At 45.5% G+C, this 23,245-nt stretch overlaps 1 protein-coding gene across 1 annotated transcript in view; it reads left to right on the forward strand.

Moving 5' to 3' along the window:
* Positions 1-14,014: 14,014 nt before the first annotated feature.
* Positions 14,015-23,245, forward strand: part of LOC141156776 (calcium-activated chloride channel regulator 1-like) — a 115,826-nt gene continuing 106,595 nt past the window's right edge. The window contains exons 1-2 of the mRNA XM_073643154.1: positions 14,015-14,262; positions 15,734-15,874. Of these exons, the coding sequence (XP_073499255.1) occupies positions 14,110-14,262; positions 15,734-15,874 (294 nt within the window). The 5' untranslated portion in view covers positions 14,015-14,109. The remainder of the gene's footprint in view (positions 14,263-15,733; positions 15,875-23,245) is intronic.

Raw genomic sequence — 23,245 nt, forward strand, 5'->3', positions numbered from 1 at the left:
ACCATGCGCCCTGGTAAAATCATCTCCCCCACCCTCACATGCCTGCCGCCTTGGTGCTGCCGACCTTCTGGACCTTGCAGATGTTAGCCCTTCCGCATACAACCCCTCCTCCTCTACTTCCTCCACCTCCTCTTGTGCCACCACCTGACTCCGAATTCTGTTTAACATGTGCTCCAGCATGTAAATCACCGGAATAGTCATGCTGATAATGGCATCGTCAGCACTAAACATCTTCGTCGCCATTTCAAAACTGTGCAGAAGGGTGCATAGGTCCCTGATCTGAGACCACTCCTCCAGCGTGATTTGCCCCACCTCTGAATCTCGTTGGCCCAGGCTATACGTCAGAACGTATTGCACCAGGGCTTGTCGGTGCTGCCACAGTCGCTGCAACATGTGCAGAGTTGAATTCCACCGGGTAGGCACATCGCATTTTAGCCGGTGAAGTGGCAGGCCCAACGACTTCTGTAGAGATGTAAGTCGCTGAGCTGCGGGATGCGAACGGCGGAAGTGAGCACACAGCGACCGTGCCCTCTGCAGAAGGCCATCTAGTCTGGGATAGTGGGCTAAAAATTGCTGGACAACCAGGTTCAACACGTGAGCCATACAAGGCACGTGTGTGACATTGCCCCGGCGAAGGGCCGCACCCAGGATTGCAGCATTGTCGCACACGGCCTTCCCTGGTTTCAGGTCCAGTGGAGACAACCATTCATGAAATTGGTTCTCCAGAGCTGACCACAACTCCTCAGCTGTGTGACTCACATTTCCCAGACATTTCAATGTAAAAACCGCCTGATGACGTTGAGCCCTACTGCCAGCATAGTAAGGAGGTGTGCAGGATCCCTTCTGCGCAGTTAGAAAGCTTGTGGCATGACCAGACAGGCTTTGGGTGCAGGTGGAAGACCGAGAGGAGGTTGAGGAGGCAGAAGCAGTGGAGGAACTTTGACATAAAGAGGATTGACGCACAACTCGTGGGGACGGCAAGACTTGGACAGCAGCCCCTTGTCCTGCTGTCACCATAGTTACCCAGTGCCCAGTCAGCGACATGTAACGCCCCTGTCCATGCCTACTCGTCCAAGTGTCTGTGGTGAAATGCACCCTGTCACACACAGAGTTTCTCAAAGAAGCGGTGATGTTGTGTGCGACATGCTGGTGGAGCGCAGGCACACCTTTCTTTGAGAAGTAGTGCCGACTGGGCATCTGGTACTGGGGCACTGCGACGGACATAAGGTCTCGAAAATCCTCTGTGTCCACCAGGCGGAAAGGCAGCATTTCTGTAGCCAAGAGCTTGCAGATGGTGAAATTCAACCTCTTAGCTTTCTCATGGCTAGGAGGAAATGGTCTTTTACTTGTCCACATCTGAGGGACCGAGGGCTGGCTATTGTGCTTAGACGGGGTTGATAAGGGTGTCCCCGGCAAACTGCCGGTCTGTGAGGAAGATGCAGGCGGACATGTTAGGTTGCCTTCATCCAAAGGTGGTGCTATCGATGTCGGACAGCGCTCAACACCAGCTGGTGTTACCACCTCCAAAGAAAATGATGACCTGCCAATCACGCTGGCTGTTGCGGGTAAAGAGGTGGCAGGTCTGCGCCCCAAAACAGGTGTGACTGCTGTCCCCCCAGTCACAGAGGATGAAGAGGCCGCGGATGCACAAGATATGGCAGACGGTGGTTGGCCCGGCCGGCTAGGCCGCATTGTAGCACACTGAGCTTCCCACTGCAACTTATGCTTCATGTCCATGTGCCGGTTCATGCATGAAGTACTCAAACTATGTATTTTTTGGCCTCTACTTAGCTTTTGCTGATAAATGTTACAGATAACACGAGTTGGGTCATCTTTATCGATCTGAAAAAATGCCCAGGCTATGCAAGGCTTAGCACCCATGCGACCTGAAGAGCCACCACGACTTGTGGTGAGAGGCAGAGTTGTGTTTGAGGATGCAGTTGTTGACGTGCTTCCAGTACTACGTCTCTGTCCAGGAAGGCGCAACCTGACCTCGTCGTCACTAGCATCTTCCTCCACCTCCTCTGCTGACCTCATCTCTTGGCTGACTGTGGGTTGACAGTAAGTGGGATCTCCGACCTCATCATCATCACCCTGTGCGTTATCACACCCGTCGTCCTCAGAGCCAACCTGTTCCTGCCCTGACAAAAAACTAAAGTTGTCGCTCCAATCAGGTATTTGAGTCTTATCATTGTCTTCCTCATTGTCTCCACCAACAGGAGTTACAGTTTGGGAATGAGGGTCTACATTATGGTCAGAACCTTCTGCGTCTGGTCCTGGATCCGACTCATAAAGATTCTGGGCATCAGTGCAGATCATTTCCTCGTCTCGTCTGGATTCACAGAAGCGCTGGAGTCGACCTCTGATTCCCAGGCTATAGTATGAGTAAACAGCTCTGCAGACTCAACCATCTGTTCTACCTCATACTCAGACGGGCAGCTGGAGATTTGGGAGCTGTGAGGAAGCAAGTGCGATTTGGGTGACACCTTTGAGGACTGGAGTATTTGTGATGTTGAAGTTGATGTGGAGGAGAGCCCACTTAAAGGAGCACTTGATATCCGTTGAAGCACCTGTGTTTTTGTGCCTCATCTGGAATTTGTAGCGATTGGCGTGGCCGTAAGAAAGGGATCTTATCACATTGTCCGCTAAAAGAAGTAGACATTTTAGTTTGGCTGGAAGATGGTCTTTCTTCTGCAGATGTTACTGTTGCTTTAACACCTACCCCACGGACACAACCTTTTTTCCCCTTCCCAACACGCCTATTCCCCTTTCCACCAGCAGCAGGCCTTTTTCCACTCATTTTGGTGGTTAACTAATTCACAACTCTGGAGTTGTTTGCACAAAAAAACAATGGATGGTAACCGAGCAGAGCTGAGTGGCCAAACTGTGGTATTAGGCCAAAACTATTGGCTGGGTTAGATGCAGAAAAAAATTATTTTGAATTTGCAACCTGATGGAGGTCAGTATAGATGGACTAATAGAGAAAGTCCGACACACTACTAGAAGGCCAAATATTTTTTCAGAGCTAGATGCAGAAAAAAATTATATTCAGTTTGCAACCTGATGGAGGTCAGTATAGATGGACTAATAGAGAAAGTCCGACACACTACTAGAAGGCCAAATATTTTTTCAGAGGTAGATGCAGAAAAAAATATATTCAGTTTGCAACCTGATGGAGGTCAGTATAGATGGATTAATAGAACAAGACCCACACACAGCTAGAAGCCCAATATTTTTTCAGAGGTAGATGCAGAAAAAAATATATTCAGTTTGCAACCTGATGGAGGTCAGTATAGATGGACTAATAGAACAAGTCCCACACACTGCTAGAAGCCCAAATATTTTTTCAGAGGTACTGTAGATGCAGATAAAAATTAGTTTTAATTTGCAACCTGATGGAGGTCAGTATAGATGGACTAATAGAGAAAGTCCGACACACTACTAGAAGGCCAAATATTTTTTCAGAGCTAGATGCAGAAAAAAATTATATTCAGTTTGCAACCTGATGGAGGTCAGTATAGATGGACTAATAGAGAAAGTCCGACACACTACTAGAAGGCCAAATATTTTTTCAGAGGTAGATGCAGAAAAAAATATATTCAGTTTGCAACCTGATGGAGGTCAGTATAGATGGATTAATAGAACAAGACCCACACACAGCTAGAAGCCCAATATTTTTTCAGAGGTAGATGCAGAAAAAACTATATTCAGTTTGCAACCTGATGGAGGTCAGTATAGATAGACTAATAGAACAAGTCCCACACACTGCTAGAAGGCCAAATATTTTTTCAGAGGTACTGTAGATGCAGATAAAAATTAGTTTTAATTTGCAACCTGATGGAGGTCAGTATAGATGGACTAATAGAGAAAGTCCGACACACTACTAGAAGGCCAAATATTTTTTCAGAGCTAGATGCAGAAAAAAATTATATTCAGTTTGCAACCTGATGGAGGTCAGTATATATGGACTAATAGAGAAAGTCCGACACACTACTAGAAGGCCAAATATTTTTTCAGAGGTAGATGCAGAAAAAAATATATTCAGTTTGCAACCTGATGGAGGTCAGTATAGATGGACTAATAGAACAAGTCCCACACACTGCTAGAAGCCCAAATATTTTTTCAGAGGTACTGTTGATGCAGATAAAAATTAGTTTTAATTTGCAACCTGATGGAGGTCAGTATAGATGGACTAATAGAGAATGTCCGACACACTACTAGAAGGCCAAATATTTTTTCAGAGGTAGATGCAGAAAAAAATATATTCAGTTTGCAACCTGATGGAGGTCAGTATAGATGGATTAATAGAACAAGACCCACACACAGCTAGAAGCCCAATATTTTTTCAGAGGTAGATGCAGAAAAAAATATATTCAGTTTGCAACCTGATGGAGGTCAGTATAGATGGACTAATAGAACAAGTCCCACACACTGCTAGAAGCCCAAATATTTTTTCAGAGGTACTGTAGATGCAGATAAAAATTAGTTTTAATTTGCAACCTGATGGAGGTCAGTATAGATGGACTAATAGAGAAAGTCCGACACACTACTAGAAGGCCAAATATTTTTTCAGAGGTAGATGCAGAAAAAAATATATTCAGTTTGCAACCTGATGGAGGTCAGTATAGATGGACTAATACAACAAGTCCCGCACACAGCTAGAAGCCCAAATATTTTTTCAGAGGTACTGTAGATGCAGATAAAAATTATTTTTAATTTGCAACCTGATGGAGGTCAGTATAGATGGACTAATAGAGAAAGTCCGACACACTACTAGAAGGCCAAATATTTTTTCAGAGGTAGATGCATAAAAAAATATATTCAGTTTGCAACCTGATGGAGGTCAGTATAGATGGACTAATAGAACAAGTCCCACACACTGCTAGAAGCCCAAATATTTTTTCAGAGGTACTGTAGATGCAGATAAAAATTAGTTTTAATTTGCAACCTGATGGAGGTCAGTATAGATGGACTAATAGAGAAAGTCCGACACACTACTAGAAGGCCAAATATTTTTTCAGAGGTAGATGCAGAAAAAAATATATTCAGTTTGCAACCTGATGGAGGTCAGTATAGATGGACTAATACAACAAGTCCCGCACACAGCTAGAAGCCCAAATATTTTTTCAGAGGTACTGTAGATGCAGATAAAAATTATTTTTAATTTGCAACCTGATGGAGGTCAGTATAGAAGGACTAATAGAGAAAGTCCGACACACTACTAGAAGGCCAAATATTTTTTCAGAGGTAGATGCAGAAAAAAATATATTCAGTTTGCAACCTGATGGAGGTCAGTATAGATGGACTAATACAACAAGTCCCACACACAGCTAGAAGCCCAAATATTTTTTCAGAGGTACTGTAGATGCAGATAAAAATTAGTTTTAATTTGCAACCTGATGGAGGTCAGTATAGATGGACTAATAGAGAAAGTCCGACACACTACTAGAAGGCCAAATATTTTTTCAGAGCTAGATGCAGAAAAAAATTATATTCAGTTTGCAACCTGATGGAGGTCAGTATAGATGGATTAATAGAACAAGACCCACACACAGCTAGAAGCCCAATATTTTTTCAGAGGTAGATGCAGAAAAAAATATATTCAGTTTGCAACCTGATGGAGGTCAGTATAGATGGACTAATAGAACAAGTCCCACACACTGCTAGAAGCCCAAATATTTTTTCAGAGGTACTGTAGATGCAGATAAAAATTAGTTTTAATTTGCAACCTGATGGAGGTCAGTATAGATGGACTAATAGAATGATGCTATGCCCAAAAGATTTTACTTCACTAGGTGCAGTAAAAAAATTGGTATTCTATACACAGGTGGTATATCTTGCAACACAGATAGGCTACTCCACTGACTAACACACTCTGCAATAGGCCAAAAAGGATTAGGTTTGCTAGATTCAGCCAAATGCTGTGAAAAAAACTTGCACAGCACTGGCACAGACCTGCCTGGCAAAAACTGATAGGAACTCATGTAACCTAGTCCTGAAAAGGACTCCAATTACAATTAGTCTTTACTCCCACAACCTATATATTTAAGAGCACAGACCTCCCTGATAAAAGTCGTAGGAAATGCTGTAACCTAGTCCTTAAAAGGACTGCAATCACAACTATTCCCTACTCCCAAGCTATCTGTATATTTGTGCGAAAATTGGCTTGAAATTAACAAGGTATAGCGCACACAGCAACAGCGGTGCCGTCTAACACGCAGCTGCAGCAGTGAGAAAATGGTGGCGACGGGGAAAATGGCTTGGTCTTATAGGGCAAGGACATGTGACATACACTGCCAATGACACATGCCCTTGCTTGTGTGAAAAAAAGCACTTCGCTCCGTGTGTGCGCTGCTGATAGGCTGACAGATTGCACCTCCCCACTGTAAATGCGGGAAAGAGAAAAAAAAATGGAGATCTTCATTGTTCCTGCAGAGATCCATCCCCTGCCCCTCCCCCCACCCCGCTGTACACTCAAACTGCGTATTAACATTAATTTTCATCATTACTGAGAAAAAATCCAGTTATGATTTTGGTGCACGAACAGTTATCGAACATAACCTCGAACAGCCGAATTTTTCTCAAATTGTTCGTGTTCGCCGAACGGCTCGAACACCGCCCAAAACAGCTCGAATTTGAGATTGGCGAACAGTTCGAGTAGAACAACGCTCATCTCTATTCAACTCCCTTTATGGGACACACTTTTCTTTTCACTAGACATTATGAGAACACTTTCAATACTTCCGGAACTCTTTTGTCACTTGTCATATAAAACGGTTTCAAGATTATGTAAAACATTTTCTAGCAGCATATTAAACTCTTCATATAAAACATATTTAGGCAAAACACATTCTTGTATTCTTGGATCATGGCCGCGGTGCAACTTGCGACCAGGTGTTCTTTTTTCTTAAAGGTGCAACACTCTAGCGAACTTGTCTTGAGGTAGACGTTGCAGTCTTTTTATAAAACCAGTAGGGGGCGCTTTAAGAAGCGCAACTATATACAAGGGATTGGCCGCTCTCAGTCCTCGGCCAGTTTTGGGAAGGGAAATGGCTGCTCACAGTCCTCAGCCTGTTAGGGGAAGAGGGATGGCTGTTCTCAGTCCTCAGCCAGGTTACTTAGGGGATAGGGCATAACGTTCACACAGTCCTATATCAGTCCCAACGGGGACCACACTTCAATCTAGTAACAGTCCCACACAGTTCCTTTGCACCCTTACGGGTAACTATTTACAATGCCACTTGACCGTTCACTGGTAACGGTGTCTTCGTGACGCTCCTTCTTCCTCCTCATACTGATCTTCAGGCCCGTCCGGGCCCTCCTGGTACTCTGCGTCCGAGTAGTGCTGTTCCTCCTCCTCTACTACTCTGTGGACGTGTAGGGCATACCATCCCTTCACGCCTTGGTGTCGGGTGTAAGACACCACATCGCCTGGAAATAGATCCCGCCCACGATGGCCCTCCGGTAGGTGACTCTCCACATCCCTCCTTGTCACAAACACGTCACTGATGGTCTCAGGGTCTCGGATGAAACCCCAGCCGCGCTCCATCTGGAACTTCATCACAGTCCCGGTGACTCGGGGTCTGCGGGCAGTTCGGGGATCTCGCCGCGCCTTCATTTTCTGCTCCGCGCTCTGGACCTGCAGCTTCTCTTGCTTCACCCGCCGCTCTCGCTGCTCCTTCTCAAACATCTCCAGCTGTTGCTGGCAGGCTTCCCGCCGCTCGGCTGCGCCCGCTCGTGTTTCTTTCGTGAACCCCATCAGGTCCTCCCCTGTGGGGTCCCATTCAAACTGGGCGTCTTCCAATGGCAGCTGGGGGATTTCCTGAGGCGCCGGAGCAGGTATGAGGGGCTCAGAGGGTACTTCGACCTCCGCGGGCGGGCCCCTCCGGAAGCGGGTGTTGACAAATTCGGGGGGCCAGATGAAAGGCAGCCCATCCGGAGTGGTGTGTTGGGCGAAGAGATCCGCGCCCAGTGGTGGTACTGCAGCAGCAGGGGGCGCAAGCGGGTTGGCGGCGCCCGGGGGCATGTGACCTTGCGACCAGGCCTGTGCTGGTCGTTTCCTCGTTGCTCCCAAGGGTGGTACAGCAGGTGCAGGGGGTTCCGTCGGGGCAGCGGCGCCCGGGGGCGCAGGGCTTTGCGGCTGGGCCTGCGATGGCGGTTGGCTGAGCACGCTCGGGGTCAGAGGGCACGGCGTGGGGCGGGGCTCTCTGGCAGCATCGACGGCCTGGGGGCCGGTTGATGGCGGTGGGGCCGCAGTGTCGACGGCGGGTCCCGGTGCGTTGGGCTCCGCGACGGGGTGCAGGGGCAGGTCGGCGGCCTTAGGATTCGGTGCAGGGGCGTCTCCGTTACCTGCCTCTGCTGTCGCGGCCTCCTCCGCGGCATCGTCCTTGGCCTCCGCTCTGCCTTCACTGCCCTCGGTGGCTGGTGCGCTGCTCGTCGATGGCGCCTTCGGCTGCAGGATCACAGCCTGCCGGGCCACTTCCTTCTTCCATCCGGCGATCACGTCCTGCTGCGCCCGGACCATCCTCCGGTCCAGCTCTTCCAACGCCGCCCGTGTATATTTGGGGTCCTCCTTGGGGAGATGGACTAACAGCTCGGTGAGGCTGCATGGTGGTGTAGCTTGCAGCAGGCCCTTTGCCAGGGCACCGGAACTGATTTCCCCCTCCATCTCCGGGTGCGGCCTGGCCAGACTGATCCAGACCGCGCCCTGCCCCACAGTTTTCTTCCCTTCCCACCCCCATTGGGGGCGGTCCCGGGGCAACTTGGTGACAATCACTTTCAGGGGCAGCCCCCCCACGTTGATGGACATCTCCACTGCTGCATTCATGGCTGGTGGGGGCGGGCTCCTTCTTTGGCGCCATTCTGGGACCTATCCCACGATGGGAGGTGGCTTCTTGCTGTCTTTTGGTGCGCACATAATGGCGTCCGCTCTGCCAGGGCGGGAAAAACGGATGAAGATGGCGGGAAACGGTCCAAGATGGCGTCTGATGGCGGGAATCGGCTCCGGATGGCGGGAAACGACTCCGGACGGCGGGAAACTTCTTTTTAAGGTACATGTGCAATTTTCTTCAGGCACGCAATACCCGTTTGTGGCGGGTTGGTCACGATCCTGCCGACTGCGCCAAAGCTGACTCGCCCCCTGGACCATAGGGCACGCGGGTCCGGGCAATAGGGGAACGATGGGGGTAGTAGTGGCGGCCCGGTCCCGCGGCTCAGGGTGGTCAGGCCAATGGTAGTCTGCTATGTGCTTCAGATAATGTCCGACTACGCCACCCGTGGATTGCGGTTATTAGGAACCGCCGCTGCGAGGCAGTCCGCTGGGGCTGATGACGTGTGCAGCTGGGATGGTGTGACTCCCCACGGGAAGAGTGCAGCCCCAGGGCAGTGTAGTGGATGGTGGGAGTGATGGTAGTGAGAGTCTCGGTACTGATAGTGCTGGAGGCGCAAAGGAGCACACGGACAACAAGTTACAGTCCAGGGTCTTTACTCACAGTTAGTTTCCAAGTCACTTCAGCTGGCAATGACTGCCCGAGCCGTGCTGCGTCCACCAGGTGTGGGGCTCGGTCAACTCCCAGACAGTTCAGGAATATGGCACAGGACCCCCTTCTTTCCTTTCTCTGGCCTGCCTCACCAGTGACCCACTTTTGTCCAGCTGCCGCGGACCTGTGCGGTTAAACGTGGGCCCCGTTCTCCGCTGTCCTATATGGTGCCTTCCTAGCAGGTTTGATGAGGTGTCGCACCAATATATGATCACGACGACCGGTCTTTGGCTGAGGGTAGTTTCTCCTCCACCAACTTGGGATCCGGTACCCTTAATCTGCCTGACCCTTCACCCTGGATTCTCGTGGGTTCTTAGGGTCCCTTCCACCTTCTTGTTCCTGAGCCCCTCTGTTTCTCTGGCTCTCCTCCGTCTTTCCTGTTCTTTCTTCTCCTCCCTTTCTCGTGGAGCTGGGCTCAGGTGGCACCACAGCTCCCCTTCACCTCCTCCTCGGCCTCTCACCAGGCCCTCCTGGAGTAGAGCTCCTACAGAGCCTCTACTCCCTGTCTTCTCCCCTCTAGACTGAACCTAGATCTAAGATGGTGCCCACCTTTTATACCTCCCTCTGACCATGAGCCCAGGTGACCAGCAACCAATGAGCTCCTTCCTACGCTCAGGAAATAACCCCTATCTGCCCCTACAGCACTGGGTGTTCCACCCACCTCCCCACTCCAGGCAGGGACATGGTCGGTCGTGCCTGCACTTCTGTCTAGTGGGAGCACCGTTGAGCTGTCCCTCGGAAATGGGGTGTGTGTGCTGCATGCAGCTAACTGAGCCCTGGTCAATACTCCATCCTTACCTGGGAGTGGAATATCACACCTCTGGTCTGAGGTGCAATACCCCTGTAGCGGCCGAACCCTCGGGGCGCTACACATACGTAACATACTCCTAACTCTCTCAACCCAGTCCCACAGCATCATATTGTCTCCGGTGAACTTTGGGAGATTGATGAGCATGGCCCCCAGCGGCAAGCTAAATCTAGGGGCTCCCAGGATGTACTGATCTGCAGTGTCTGTGTCTAAAGACTGCATCCTGCCGACTATGCCAAATGCAACACATGTATTTTAGATGCAGTGACACAGAAACACAGTGCAGCCAGTAGAGGGTTAATAAGCAGGGGGATTTATTGTAACAGGGTCAATCTCCAACCAGGGAGTAACAGGGGAAATATGGGGACAACAAGTAGCAGGTAACAGGCTATAACTGTCAATCCACAGTTAGGGTAGATGTAGCACAGTCAAAATGGTTGTAATCGGCAGTTTTACACTTAGCTGACTCTTGTTCCCCACAAGGCAGTTGCCAGCTGATGCCGGTGTTGTTTTCTTCTGGCTTCCCCAACTAAACAATGCTCCATCTTCGGGCTGTCTCCGGTTTGACACGCTGAGCGCCTAGTTCATAACACTGCTCCTCACTTGCTCGGCTCCATGGACCCTGCATCTCTCTTCTCCCTCTAGTCGGGCTTGACTCCAACTGTCAACTCCCTGCTTTCCCATGCAAACCTCCTTTTTATCCCTCTTCCTAGACATGCCCCCAGCTCCCCATTCACTTGACTCCTGAGCTCTCGCTCTGGACACGCCCCCAGCTTCCCGGTCACCTGACTCCTGTGCTCGCAGACTGTCTTCCCCCTGCAACCAGAGGCACGGCCCCGGCAGTTCCGGATCCCTTGTTCTGAAAGTACTTACACCCCGGTCTTCCCTTTTAAACTTCCAGGGGTCTTTCCCATGCTATTCTCATCTCAAACACCACATGGCCAGATACGGTTGTAAAATGTTAAAATTACGTTTACCAGTAAATGCATTTGTCTTGGTTGAAAGCAATGCAAAAGTGCCAAAAATGCATCAAAAACGCTACGTGTGAACATAGCCCAAGGTGTGGAGGAGCATTTTTGTTTTTGATTATTTATTTTGCCTTATATACAAGTCATTACCCTGGAAAGGATGTTCCTTAACATATTTCCCAGGAAAATCCATTCTGGCTTTGTTTTGGTATGTTTTATTGTGAGTCCGCAAAAGTGGCGTAATACTCTGACCACATTGTTGACAGCAGTGATCTGGGAGTCAGAAATGCTTCCACGGGTCTTCCCCATGCTGTTCCCATGTCATTTGAGCACTGTTCCCATCAATTTGGACAATTTTTAGGCCCTTTGCAGACCGCCGGGAGGAGCTGCCGGAAAAATGCTCGAGTTTCCCATAGACTTACATTGGGCTCGTTACTCGGTCCGAGCATCCAAGTATTCCAATTTGCTCGACTTGAACAACGACTACACGAGCATTTTAGAGCTCGCTCATCACTACTGTTATCATTTGCTCTTTTGTATTTTTGTACACAATTGCTCTATGTAACGGGTCTGGGAGGCGGAACCTCTGGGCTACTATACAAGAGAGCGGTCCTTGTAAGGGAGCGGGTGGCGACCAGGCAGGCAGTCACAGCAGGTGACCGGGACAGTCTCTGGGTGTACGGGCAGGAGGTCACGGCAAGTGATCAGGGCAGTCTCTGGAAGAACGGGCTGGAGGTCACGGCAAGTGACCGGGGCAGTCTCTGGAAGAACGGGCTGGAGGTCACGGCAAGTGACCGGGGCAGTCTCTAGGTAAGGGGTAGGTACGACCTGTGATGGCTGAACCTCCAGGTAGGCTAGCAAGGCAAATGGAGGATGTGTGCTCCCAGGTGAGCAAGCGAGAGTCTCTGGAATAGCAGGTGGTCACAGCACGTGACGGCGGAGCCTCCAGGTAGGCAAGCAGGCAGGTAGCGGAGAAGCGCTCCCAGGTGAGCGGGCAAGAGTCTGGAATAGCTGGTGGTCACAGCACGTGACAGCGGAGCCTCCGGGCAGGCAAGCAGGCAGGTAGCGGAGAAGCGCTCCCAGGTGAGTGGGCAAGCTGGTCCATAGACAGACTGACCGGAGTTGTAAGGCAGACCGTCGGACCTCAGGCAGGCAGGCAGGTAACAGGAAATCAGGCAGGATTAGGACAGCAAGCTGGCAGGAATCTGGCAGGTAACTGGCAGGTAACTGGCAACGGGACCTGAGGGCTGAAGCAGAGTAGAACGGTGCAACAACATTGCTCGGGCACCTCCATTTTGGAGGAGGTGCCTTATATATGGTAAAGTCCTCCGGCCATTGGCCGGGGACTCCTTAGGACGGCGCGCGCGGCCCCTTTAAGAGGGAGGGCGCGCGCGCGCGCCCTAAGCACAGTGGCCGGGAAGGAGCGCGCGCTGCCAGCAGAGCGGGAGAGGGACGCCGGGCACGGAGCAGAGCAGTGAGGGGAACAGCGTCCCTGCCTAGCAGAGGGCAGGGACGCCGGCACTACACTCTATACAAAAACACTGTTTCACTTGATATTCCAGATTATGTACTTAAACTTCATGGGTGCCAATAATGATGAGCAGTAATATAAAGTAAGCAAGGTTCCGGCACTCATAAAGATGAAGCAAGTCAGAAGATTGTAAATTAAAGCTCAATTTCTTTTATTGGTTCTTCAGTGAATGATTGCCCAACGTTTCAACCCCACAGGGGTTTTCATCAGGGGCTTTAAACAAAATTGTACATGTGAATAAAAAACAAACAAATAATATTGGTATTAGTACTGGTAACATACCTACTGAAAAAACTGAAAGAACAACAATAAATGATAAATAACTCCGATGAGGAGTAAAATATAAGATATATAATCCGAAGAAAGCTGCAGTCTCTCGTGAAAATGTCGCAAAATATCCAAAATATGGCGAAACCAGTGGAAGGTGACTAGAGAAATTGCCTTTACAAATAGGTGCTATGGTGAATATTAAGGAACAATGCAGGTGCAACCTATGTGCAGGACTGTAATAAAATGGATTTTTTATATATATCTTTAGTGAACCTAAATTACTGAACGAAGATCCTTTGTAGCTTGTTATGTATGTAGGAGTATTTCACCATTTGCAGTTATATAATTTGTATTTAGGAGGACGTTTTTGCTATTTAGCAGTATGTTCTTAGTCTTCCTATTTATGGTATGCCTATTTTGATGGTCATTTATGGCTTAGACAGGAATATCTCTCTATGCACAAGCTAGATGTAGCTGGGGGTTCTGAAATAGCCAAATGGGCTGCACTACACTATTTCCATAACTGAACAGCCCCATAAACTACCTTAGGCACTAATGCTATCTGTGAAAAACACAGATAGCACTCATAAATGAAAAACTGACGTCACAATGAGTTCTATCTCAGGTGTCTTATTTTAGAAGTATTTTATGAAATCTTAAGATACATGCAATTTCTTAAAATAGAAACATATGATAGGTTCATTAAAAGTTCATATGTGTATTTTGTTGGAAACGCTAAATTTATGGAGTCAATTCTGCAAGATTGTTAAAATGAAAAAAAAAACAAGGACACATTATGCAGTATTCTTATAAAGTTATTTGTTTAAATCATCCTATAATGTTAAATGACCTCATATGTCATCGCTATAAAAAGATATGACTGCCTACTTGTGATGTGCACAAACAGTAGGCAAAAGAGCAATAAGCAGAGTCGTAAGCCGGACCCATCCTCCACACAGACTGCGACCAGCGGGCAGAAGTTCCACTAAGGCAATGCAGATCACATTCAATTTTATCATATTTCTTCATTTATTTTCCATGTTGCAGAGTTCATTTATCCAGCTGAATAATGGCAGCTATGAAGATATAGTCATTGCAATCAACACTGGGCTACAGGAAAATGACCTGCTAATTGAAAAAATTAAGGTAGGCCTAATATTTTGAATAATACAAAAAAAATCCTTTATTTTCAGCTAATGGAGGGTAGCAGTGATTACAGAATACTCCTTTATTAGGCCTGTATAACCTATCTAAAGCAGGAACCTACTTTATGGAAGCAATGAGTCTGTCCCACCAGAAAACCAGAAGATCCTCTGCTGAGCTAAGCTTTGGTTTGGGAATCAATCACTTGAGACTACTTCTTATTGGTGGATTCACATCAGAATAATTTTCTTTGTTGGACCAATACATCCCCCTTTAGTATAAACTTACATAGTTGTTTTTTTTACTTGTACTATACTGTTAATGCACTCTTCATTTTTAAGTTCTGGGGTCTATTCCAGTGCATGTCAATTGGTGATGACTTTACATTTCCACACATACCTTTTTTATTTTCTCATCCTTGAAATCGGCCCATGTTTTTTTAATGTTCTGGACCCATTTTTGGTCCACATATCAGTTTTCAAAATTTATTTTTCATGTGTGAAAAAATCTCAGCTTCCTCTACCCATTAAACAGTAAAGGATGGAGAGCAAATCTGTGTGCTATTTGTTTTTTCATTGGCAAGTTTGATCTGCAACATGGACATGTCTCCTTTATTTTTTATTTTTCCTTTATTAAAGGCCAACTCATTGTAATAGGTCTGTGATCTATCCTTAAAAGTAACAGATAGCACCCAGAAAAAAAACAACTGATGTTTGGGTATGTGCAAATGGCATCGTTAAGATGCCAAAGGAACCGCCAAGTTTTCCAAGGGGAAAACTCTTCAGGGAAATGGCAGTGGCTCTGAAGAGTCTTGGCCAACTGTTTGACATTGATTTTAGGGTGGCTCCTCTTCCAACGTCTTTGCTCTATACTTTCAAGGAGGCAGCTTCCAGACAAAGTCAACCAAAGAATGAACCAGTTATTTCTATTAAAGGGGTTGTCCGCTCCAAATCGATAAGTCTGCAATCACTCTGTGTGACTACAGACGACTTATGAATACTCCAATACACGTACTCTGCGCTGGGGAGATTTGCCGGTTTCAGACCCGGGACTGGAGTTTATGTATGAGCTATGCATACTCCCAGCCAGTGATCATGGCCTTATTCCATACATACCCCTTCTAGTGATGCGGTTTGCCAGAGGGCATGGCCAACTAGACAGCGCGGCCTCGCTCGGTACAAGTGTATGGAAGTGAGGCTGCGCCCACTGACCGGCAGTATGTATAACTCAGAGTGACTGCAGACTTATCGATTTGGACTAGACAACCCCTTAACCTCTTCAAAATGAAATATGTGCACAGCAATTTGACTTTGCTGTGCACTATGTTCATTTTTTTTCTGGCAGCTTTGCACACTTTTCCCACTTGGAATCCACTTGAAAACGACATTGTGTACAGATACCCCTTTCTGATAACAATTGGACAGGTACTTTCCTCGCATTAACTATAGAATGTTTTCTCTCATTTTTATGCTAGCAAATGGTGACAGAAGCATCCGCTTACCTATTCCAAGCTACAGAGAACCGTCTTTCCATAAGAAATGTGAAGATTCTAATTCCATTAACTTGGACGTTAAAAAACAGCTATGAAGCAAGTACAAAAGAAAGTTATGACAAGGTGAGAAGGTTTTCCATACCCTAAATATATTAATAGAATAGGTTTTTTTTTTCTACTTAAATCTATGTTCCCACGATGAGCTTTTAGTGATTTTTTTTACCTACAGAATTTCTGTATATTTCTGCACCTATTATGTAATTTAGATTAGTCTTGTTTTTTTTTGTGTTTTTGTGTTTCCTTTTTTTTTACTTGCATTTTTATCGCGTTTTTGACGCTGTGTTTTTTGTCTCTGTTTAGTGTGTCATGCTTTAAATAAAGCGGATTTGTTTTTGATACTTCCTGGTATTTGACTTTGAGAAAACTTTATTGATATACTTAGGTTCGGATTACATGTGTTTTTGATGCATTTTTGCAGCCTAAATGCACTTAAAATGTATGCTTGTTTTTTACCTGCGTTTTTTATCTGAATGAATTGTAAGTTGGTGGGAAAAATTTTCACAGAAAACTCAGCATATCCGCAAGAGAAATTGACATGTTATTGAGTATAAACACGCACCTCAGGTCAGTTTACGCTGAGTAAAAAAGGAGCACAGTGGGCAGGAGATTTCTATAAATCCCATCCTCTTTGCTGGAATTGATGCTGCGTTTTTGATGCAGCAAAAATGCTCAGTGTCAAAAACTCACCAAAAGCTCGTCATGGGAACTTAGCCTTATAGTTTACTGTATGGGTTAAATAATTCTATTTTTTGATAGATTGGACTTTTATGGATATGCCGGATACCAAATATGTTTATTTCTTGTATTCCTAATTTTTAATGTGGAAAAAGGGGGTTGATTTAAATTGTTATATTTTTGTTCCACTTAGGGGACTTGAATCTGTGATAGTTTGATCGATATAGTATCTCTTTGAAAGATCAATCTATATCTGTGCTTTAAAGGAGCACCAAAGTCAACTACCTGCCTGTTAGTTTGTTGGCCCATAGTAAAAAAATAAAATAGTTCAAGATAACCCCTTTATTTTACATCCGAAAGCTCGAAGGAATTAAAACACTGCAGCAAAATACATTTGAGTTTTTGCATTAGTGTTATCACAATTGTGCAGTCCCTTAACAGTGGTATGAGGGCTTGATTTTTTTTTTATGACAAAAGCACAGAAAAACAGGACAAATTTCCAAATGAGCAGTCATTGTGATTTTGGGTGTCTTTTTACAACGTTCATTGTGCAAAAAAAACGACTGGCAACATGATTTTTCAGGTCACTGCAATTATGTTGATAACCCACTTATAGTATATCGTATTTGCATTATTTTAATGGCTTAAAAAGATTCTGAACTTCTGAATTTCGTGAATTTAAAAAAGAATAAAAATCTTTTTGTTCTCCATTTTCTGAGACACATTACTCTATAATTTTTCTGTCGATAGAGCTCCTTTTTTTGGCGAGCTGACATTTTTATTAGTACAATTCTAGAGTACTTGCAAAGTTTTGCTCGCTTAGCATTGCATTTATGCAGGTGATCAGAAAACAACAATTCTGACATTTAAATTTTTTTTCTTTATGGAGTTTACTTTATGGGTTAAATAATTGTGTATTTTAATAGATTGGACTTTTATGAGTGTGACAATACCAAATTTGCTTAGTTTTTATTTTTTGATTTTCTTTATTTTTGAATTGAGAAAACAAAGGGCTGATTTTTTATCATTTTTAAAAACATTTTTTGGGGGGAACTTTACCTTGCAATCATTTGATCGCTTTGCGCTTGGCACTCTATACTGCAATACACAATTATAATGGAAAACAATCTTCTTTGAAACTCCACCTGTTGTGTAAATCAGATAAGAAAAAAATGGCAAAAATGTCACCTGTCCAGTTGTATTACGGAACTGTAGCCTATAGAACTATTGTTTCCAGGGGAATATATCTCTAACATATAGGACTGTAAGGAGGTATAAATGATCAAAAACATTAGTTACTCTGGCACCTCCCATCCCATATCCTGGTAATACTAAATTATTTTATTGCCCCTTCCTAAAGTGCAGCAGTAAAGAACCCTAAAACCATTCAAAGCCACCATAATGAGCAGCCCTGAGCTAAAACCACTGAAAGGGCAGATGTAAAAAAAGAAAAAAACTAATTTAAACCAGGGACATACCTCATCTCAATTTACAATCAGACATTGAAAAGTGTACAGACATTTAACCCCTTGAAGGACCATCTATTCTGCAACGTGCGACCCTGAAAATATGATTTTATTTCAAGAGGTATAACATTTTAATTTTGCCATCATTATAGCCAGTGGCATAACCTGGAAGTTCATGTGCCCCAATGCAAAATCTCCAATGGGGCCTCCAATTATTGCAAGTCTTTAATTATAATATTGGTCTTTTCATATAGGGAAAAGGGACTTTTTGGCCCCCCTAGGCTCCAGGTTCCATGTGCAACCCCTGCACCTATTGTAGTTACTCTTCTGGCCATAGCCATATGAGGCTTGTGTTTGCTGCACAAATTGTATTTTTCTATTTCTTAATTGTGTTATTTTAGGGTATGTATAATATACTAATAAGCTTTTATACATCATTATTTGGGGAGATGCAAAAAATGACAGCAATTATTTTATTTATTCATTTTTACGGCATTCACCACATGGTATAAAAGAAAAAGTCAGTTTATTCTGCGGGTTAGCGATTTCAAATATATATAGCTTTTATGTTTTATTCATTTTGCGTAATAAAATGCTTAAAAAAAACATACTCTTTTGTCTTCGCATTACATTTATATTTTCTGCGGATGGAGCTGTGTGATGAGTTGACTTTTTTATGCATCATATTGGGGTACAGAGGACTTTTTTGTCATCTTCTATTGCATTTTCTGCAAGATAGGATGAGCAAAAAACAACAGTTCTTACTTTTATTTTATTAAACCCAGTGGATGCCATTATTGTTCTTGTCAGTGGCATATAGAGGGTTAAGCTGTCAGTATCGCAGCTAGAGTTAATTCCATCAGTTGCACAAGAACAGGGTTATGCACTATAGTCACCCATTTGCTGTGGCTGTAAATCATGATGCAGGAACTGGCACCTGACTGGTAGTTACACAATTCAGGAAACATGTTGTGTTGCTACTTTCCAGTGCAAACCAATGATTTTTTTTTTAACAAAGAAACAACCCCCTTTTTGCCATTTCATCACTGTGCAAGTTGGCTAGCCAATATGGCTACTCTTATTGCATTTACAACACTTGTTGCCAACCTTTACTATATCTCTAAGCAACCATGGCAATTTTTTGTACAAAATTTTGCAACAATTTGTTATTTTACCCTGCTTTCACTACTTTCCACAAGTGATCATGTTCAGCGTTTAGGTTTTGGAAAGAACTAAGAATTACGACTTTTGAAAAAATAAACTCACTACTGCGGGTAGTTTTACAAGGCTGACATCCTTCTGTAAAAGCAGCACATGGAGCTTGCACCGATCACTGCTTTTTAACTGTTTAAATGCCAATGTTAATCACGAACAGAGGCATTTAAGTTTCATGATTGCCAGTGCACTCCACTCATGCATAGGCTCCAATATCCACCCCAATGCAAGGTGATCACAGGGTGTTAATGGGATGTATGTCATAGCAGCCAGGACCTGCTGATAGCATGCAAGGCTGATATCTTCCTGTAAAAACAGCAAATGGAGCTTGCTCCGATCACTGCTTTTTAACTGTTTAAATGCTGATGTTAATTATGAACAGCAGCATGTAAGTAGCATGATTGCCAGTGCACTCCACTCATGTATCGGCTCCCATCGCCACCCCAATGCAAAGTGTTCACAGGGTGTTAATGGAATGTGTGTCATAGCAGCCAGGGCCTGCTGATAGCATGCATGGCTGACATCTTTGGCTATGTTCACATTGAGTTTAACTCTCACTTCAGTGGCTCTATTGGGGCTTACGTCTGATGCCCTGGAAAACGGAATTTGGGCAGGCAAGAAGACGTGGTCGGCTGTGTCTTGGAGCTTGCCACAAATAGACGTATATGTAAGAAAATGATGTCTGATAGAGCACACAGTGATTCTATTTGCATTATTAAAATTAATGGCCCTGTCAGCACATACACCCGAATCCCATTTCCCGGGACTTCAGACAGGAGGGTAAAACGTGATTTGAATCCAGCCTCAATCCTCCTTCATAGCAGAACACCATAGTAGAACATGATCATAGCAGAATGTCGGTGTTAGTATATACTGTGATGTGGTAATATTGTAGTTTATAGACTAGGCGATCAAACAATTGCAGGTTCAAAAAAAGGACAACAAAATAAAATATAATAAAAAGTTTTACAAAACAAAAAAAGTTAAAAAGTTTTATACAATAAAAAAAATTCAAATCACCGCACCTTTCCACGCTTTTCTCAGTTGAAAAGAAAAGAAACAAAACAATTAGATATATCCCATATTGCTGCATCCATAAAAAATGAATTAACACATAGAATAAATGCTGGAAAGAGAAAAAATCAAAATGAGAGAATTGCTGGTTTTTAGTGTTGAGCGAGCACTAAAATGCTCACCGTGATACTCGGGTGCTCGACCCCAGCAACGAGCCCAATGTTAGTCTATGGGAGACCCGAGCATTTTTGCGGTGGCACCCCCGGCAGTCTGTAGAAAGCCTAAAAAGTACCCAAAACGATAGTGACAGTGCTCAAATGACATGGGGACAGCATGGGGATCGCCCCAGGAAGCATTTCTGATCCCCAGGTCACTGCTGTCAACAACGTGGTCAGAGGTATTAAGCCACCGTTACCGGCTCACAATAGAACGTTCAAAAATGAAACTGAAACTGTTTTCCTGTGAAATATGTTAAGGAACATCCTTTCCAGGGTAAAGACTTGTGTATAAGGTAAAATAAATAACCAAAAACAAAAATACTCCTCCACACCTTGGGCTATGTTCACAAGTAGCATTTTTTATGCGTTTTTCCACTTTTGTATTGCTTTCAACAGTGACAAATGCATTCACCGGAAAATGTCATTTTAACATTTTACAACCTTATCTGGCCATGTGCTGTGTGACACATGCATACAGTGCTGAAAAGACATGGGAACAGCATGGGGAAGACCCCTGAAAGCATCTCTGACACCCAAGACACTGCCTAAAAGTGTGCCCATCAGAAGTGATCCTTGCCGCATCAGAAGATGCTGACTTGCAACTATCCCCGTGCAAGTCCTTGTCTATCTGGGATGGATATTTGTCCTCAGAAGGACTGTTTGTTTCATTTTGCAGGCTTTAGAGACCCTACACTACCTATTTTGCAGTATAAATCTCTCCCTAGTTCAGCAGCACTCTCCCTACACCAGGGGTCTCAAACTCAGCTGGGCACGGAAAAACATTTAATTTGGAGGGCCGCATTATTTGCAGGACAAAGTGAAATTTTTAGTGATACTATTTTTTTTCCTACCCAATACAGCGCACAGGTCACCCACCCAATACTGCGCACAGGTCACTCACCCAATACTACGCACAGGTCACCCACCCAATACTGCACACAGGTCACCCTCCCAATACTGCGCACAGGTCACCCACCCAATACTGCGCACAGGTCACCCACGCAATACAGCGCACAGGTCACCCACCCAATACAGCTTACAGATCACCCACCCAATACTGCGTGCAGGTCACCCACCCAATACTGCGCACAGGTCACCCACCCAATACTGCGCACAAGTTCCCACCCCCCCATACTGCACACAGTGCCTCCCCCATACTGCGCACAGGTCACCCACCCAATACTGCGCACAGGTCACCCACCCAATACTGCGCACAAGTTCCCTCCCCCCATACTGCACACAGTGCCTCCCCCATACTGCGCACAGGTCACCCACCCAATACTGCGCACAGGTCACCCACCCAATACTGCACACAAGTTCCCACCCACCCATACTGCGCACAGTGCCTCCCCCATACTGCGCACAGGTCACCCACCCAATACTGCGTGCAGGTCACCCACCCAATACTGCGCACAGGTCACCCACCCAATACTGCGCACAAGTTCCCACCCCCCCATACTGCGCACAGTGCCTCCCCCATACTGCGCACAGGTCACCTACCCAATACTGCGCACAGGTCACCCACCCAATACTGCGCACAAGTTCCCTCCCCCCTTACTGCGCACATTGCCCGGCCATACTGCGCACAAGTTCCCTCCCCCCCATACTGCGCAAAGAGCCCCCCCCATACTGCGCACAGGTCCCCTATTTCACATAGGCATGACAGAAAAAAAAAATAAAGATTATTCTCACCTGTCCTACGTTCCCTCGGTGTACTTTCTGCACCTGTGGCCCGCAGGCACATAGACCCCTTGATGATCGCGGGCCGGTCCAGGAGCTGCCGACATCAGCAATTGGCATCTGCTCCCCAGCGCATGGCAGTGACGTCATACGCCACTGTGCTGGGACGCAGATATCAGCTGCTGGCCTCTGATAGGCCAGCAGCTGCCATTGATATTGCTGTGCAGAGAGCCGGTCTCTGCGCGGTAGTACACTGCACTACAGCGCTGATGTCGGCGACTCCTGGACCGGGCCACGATCATCAAGGGGTCTATATGCCTGCGGGCCGCATGAAGCAGCCGGAGGGGCCACATGCAGCCCGCAGGCTGCGTGTTTGAGACCCCTGCCCTACACTGTCTGATCCGGAGCGACTGTGTCCAAGATGGCGGCGCCCGGTTTTAAATACTCGAGGTGACGCTGTGCGGCCAGCCAATCACTGTAATGCCCACAACCAACATGTCTGCGGCGTTACAGTGACAGGCTGGCAATCCCTGCATGTTCATTGGCTCTGTAAAGAGCGCCAAACATACAGGGCGGAGACCCGAGCTCCCTCCCGAGTAACCCGGAAATGCTTGGTGCTCGCCGAACATCCCGAGTAGTGAGATGCTCGGGCGAGTACCGAGCAGTGTCGAGCATGCTCGCTTAACACTAACACTGTTTTTCCTTTGCTGTACATCCTAAAAAAATGCAATCAAAATGTTGCATGCATCCCCAAACAGTATTAATAAAAATATCAGCACTCCATGCAAATAACAATCACACTCCAGCATCTATGGAAAAATACAAAATTAAGGCTCTCAGAAAAAGACGACACAAACCAATTTTTTTTTCTTACAAATTTCAGATTTTTTCAACATTTAAACCTATCCAAGTTTGGTATCCATACACTGTAAAAACAAAACCCCAAATACAATGAGGGAATTGTGTTTTTTTACCATTTCACTACGTTAATTTATTTTTCCTTTTTTTTCCAGTACATTATATGATAACATGAGTGGTGTTACACAAAACTACAACTTGTCCCTCAAAAATCAACCCTCATGTGGCTATGATAATAAAAAAATATAAAGTAATGTCTTTTAGAAGAAGTGCGGAATAAAACTAAAGAGCAACAATTATAAACTGCC

Source organism: Phyllobates terribilis, unplaced genomic scaffold (assembly GCF_046119375.1).
Source record: "Phyllobates terribilis strain yellow unplaced genomic scaffold, ASM4611937v1 Scaffold_8__6_contigs__length_399053987, whole genome shotgun sequence".
Classification (NCBI taxonomy): Eukaryota; Metazoa; Chordata; class Amphibia; order Anura; family Dendrobatidae; genus Phyllobates; species Phyllobates terribilis.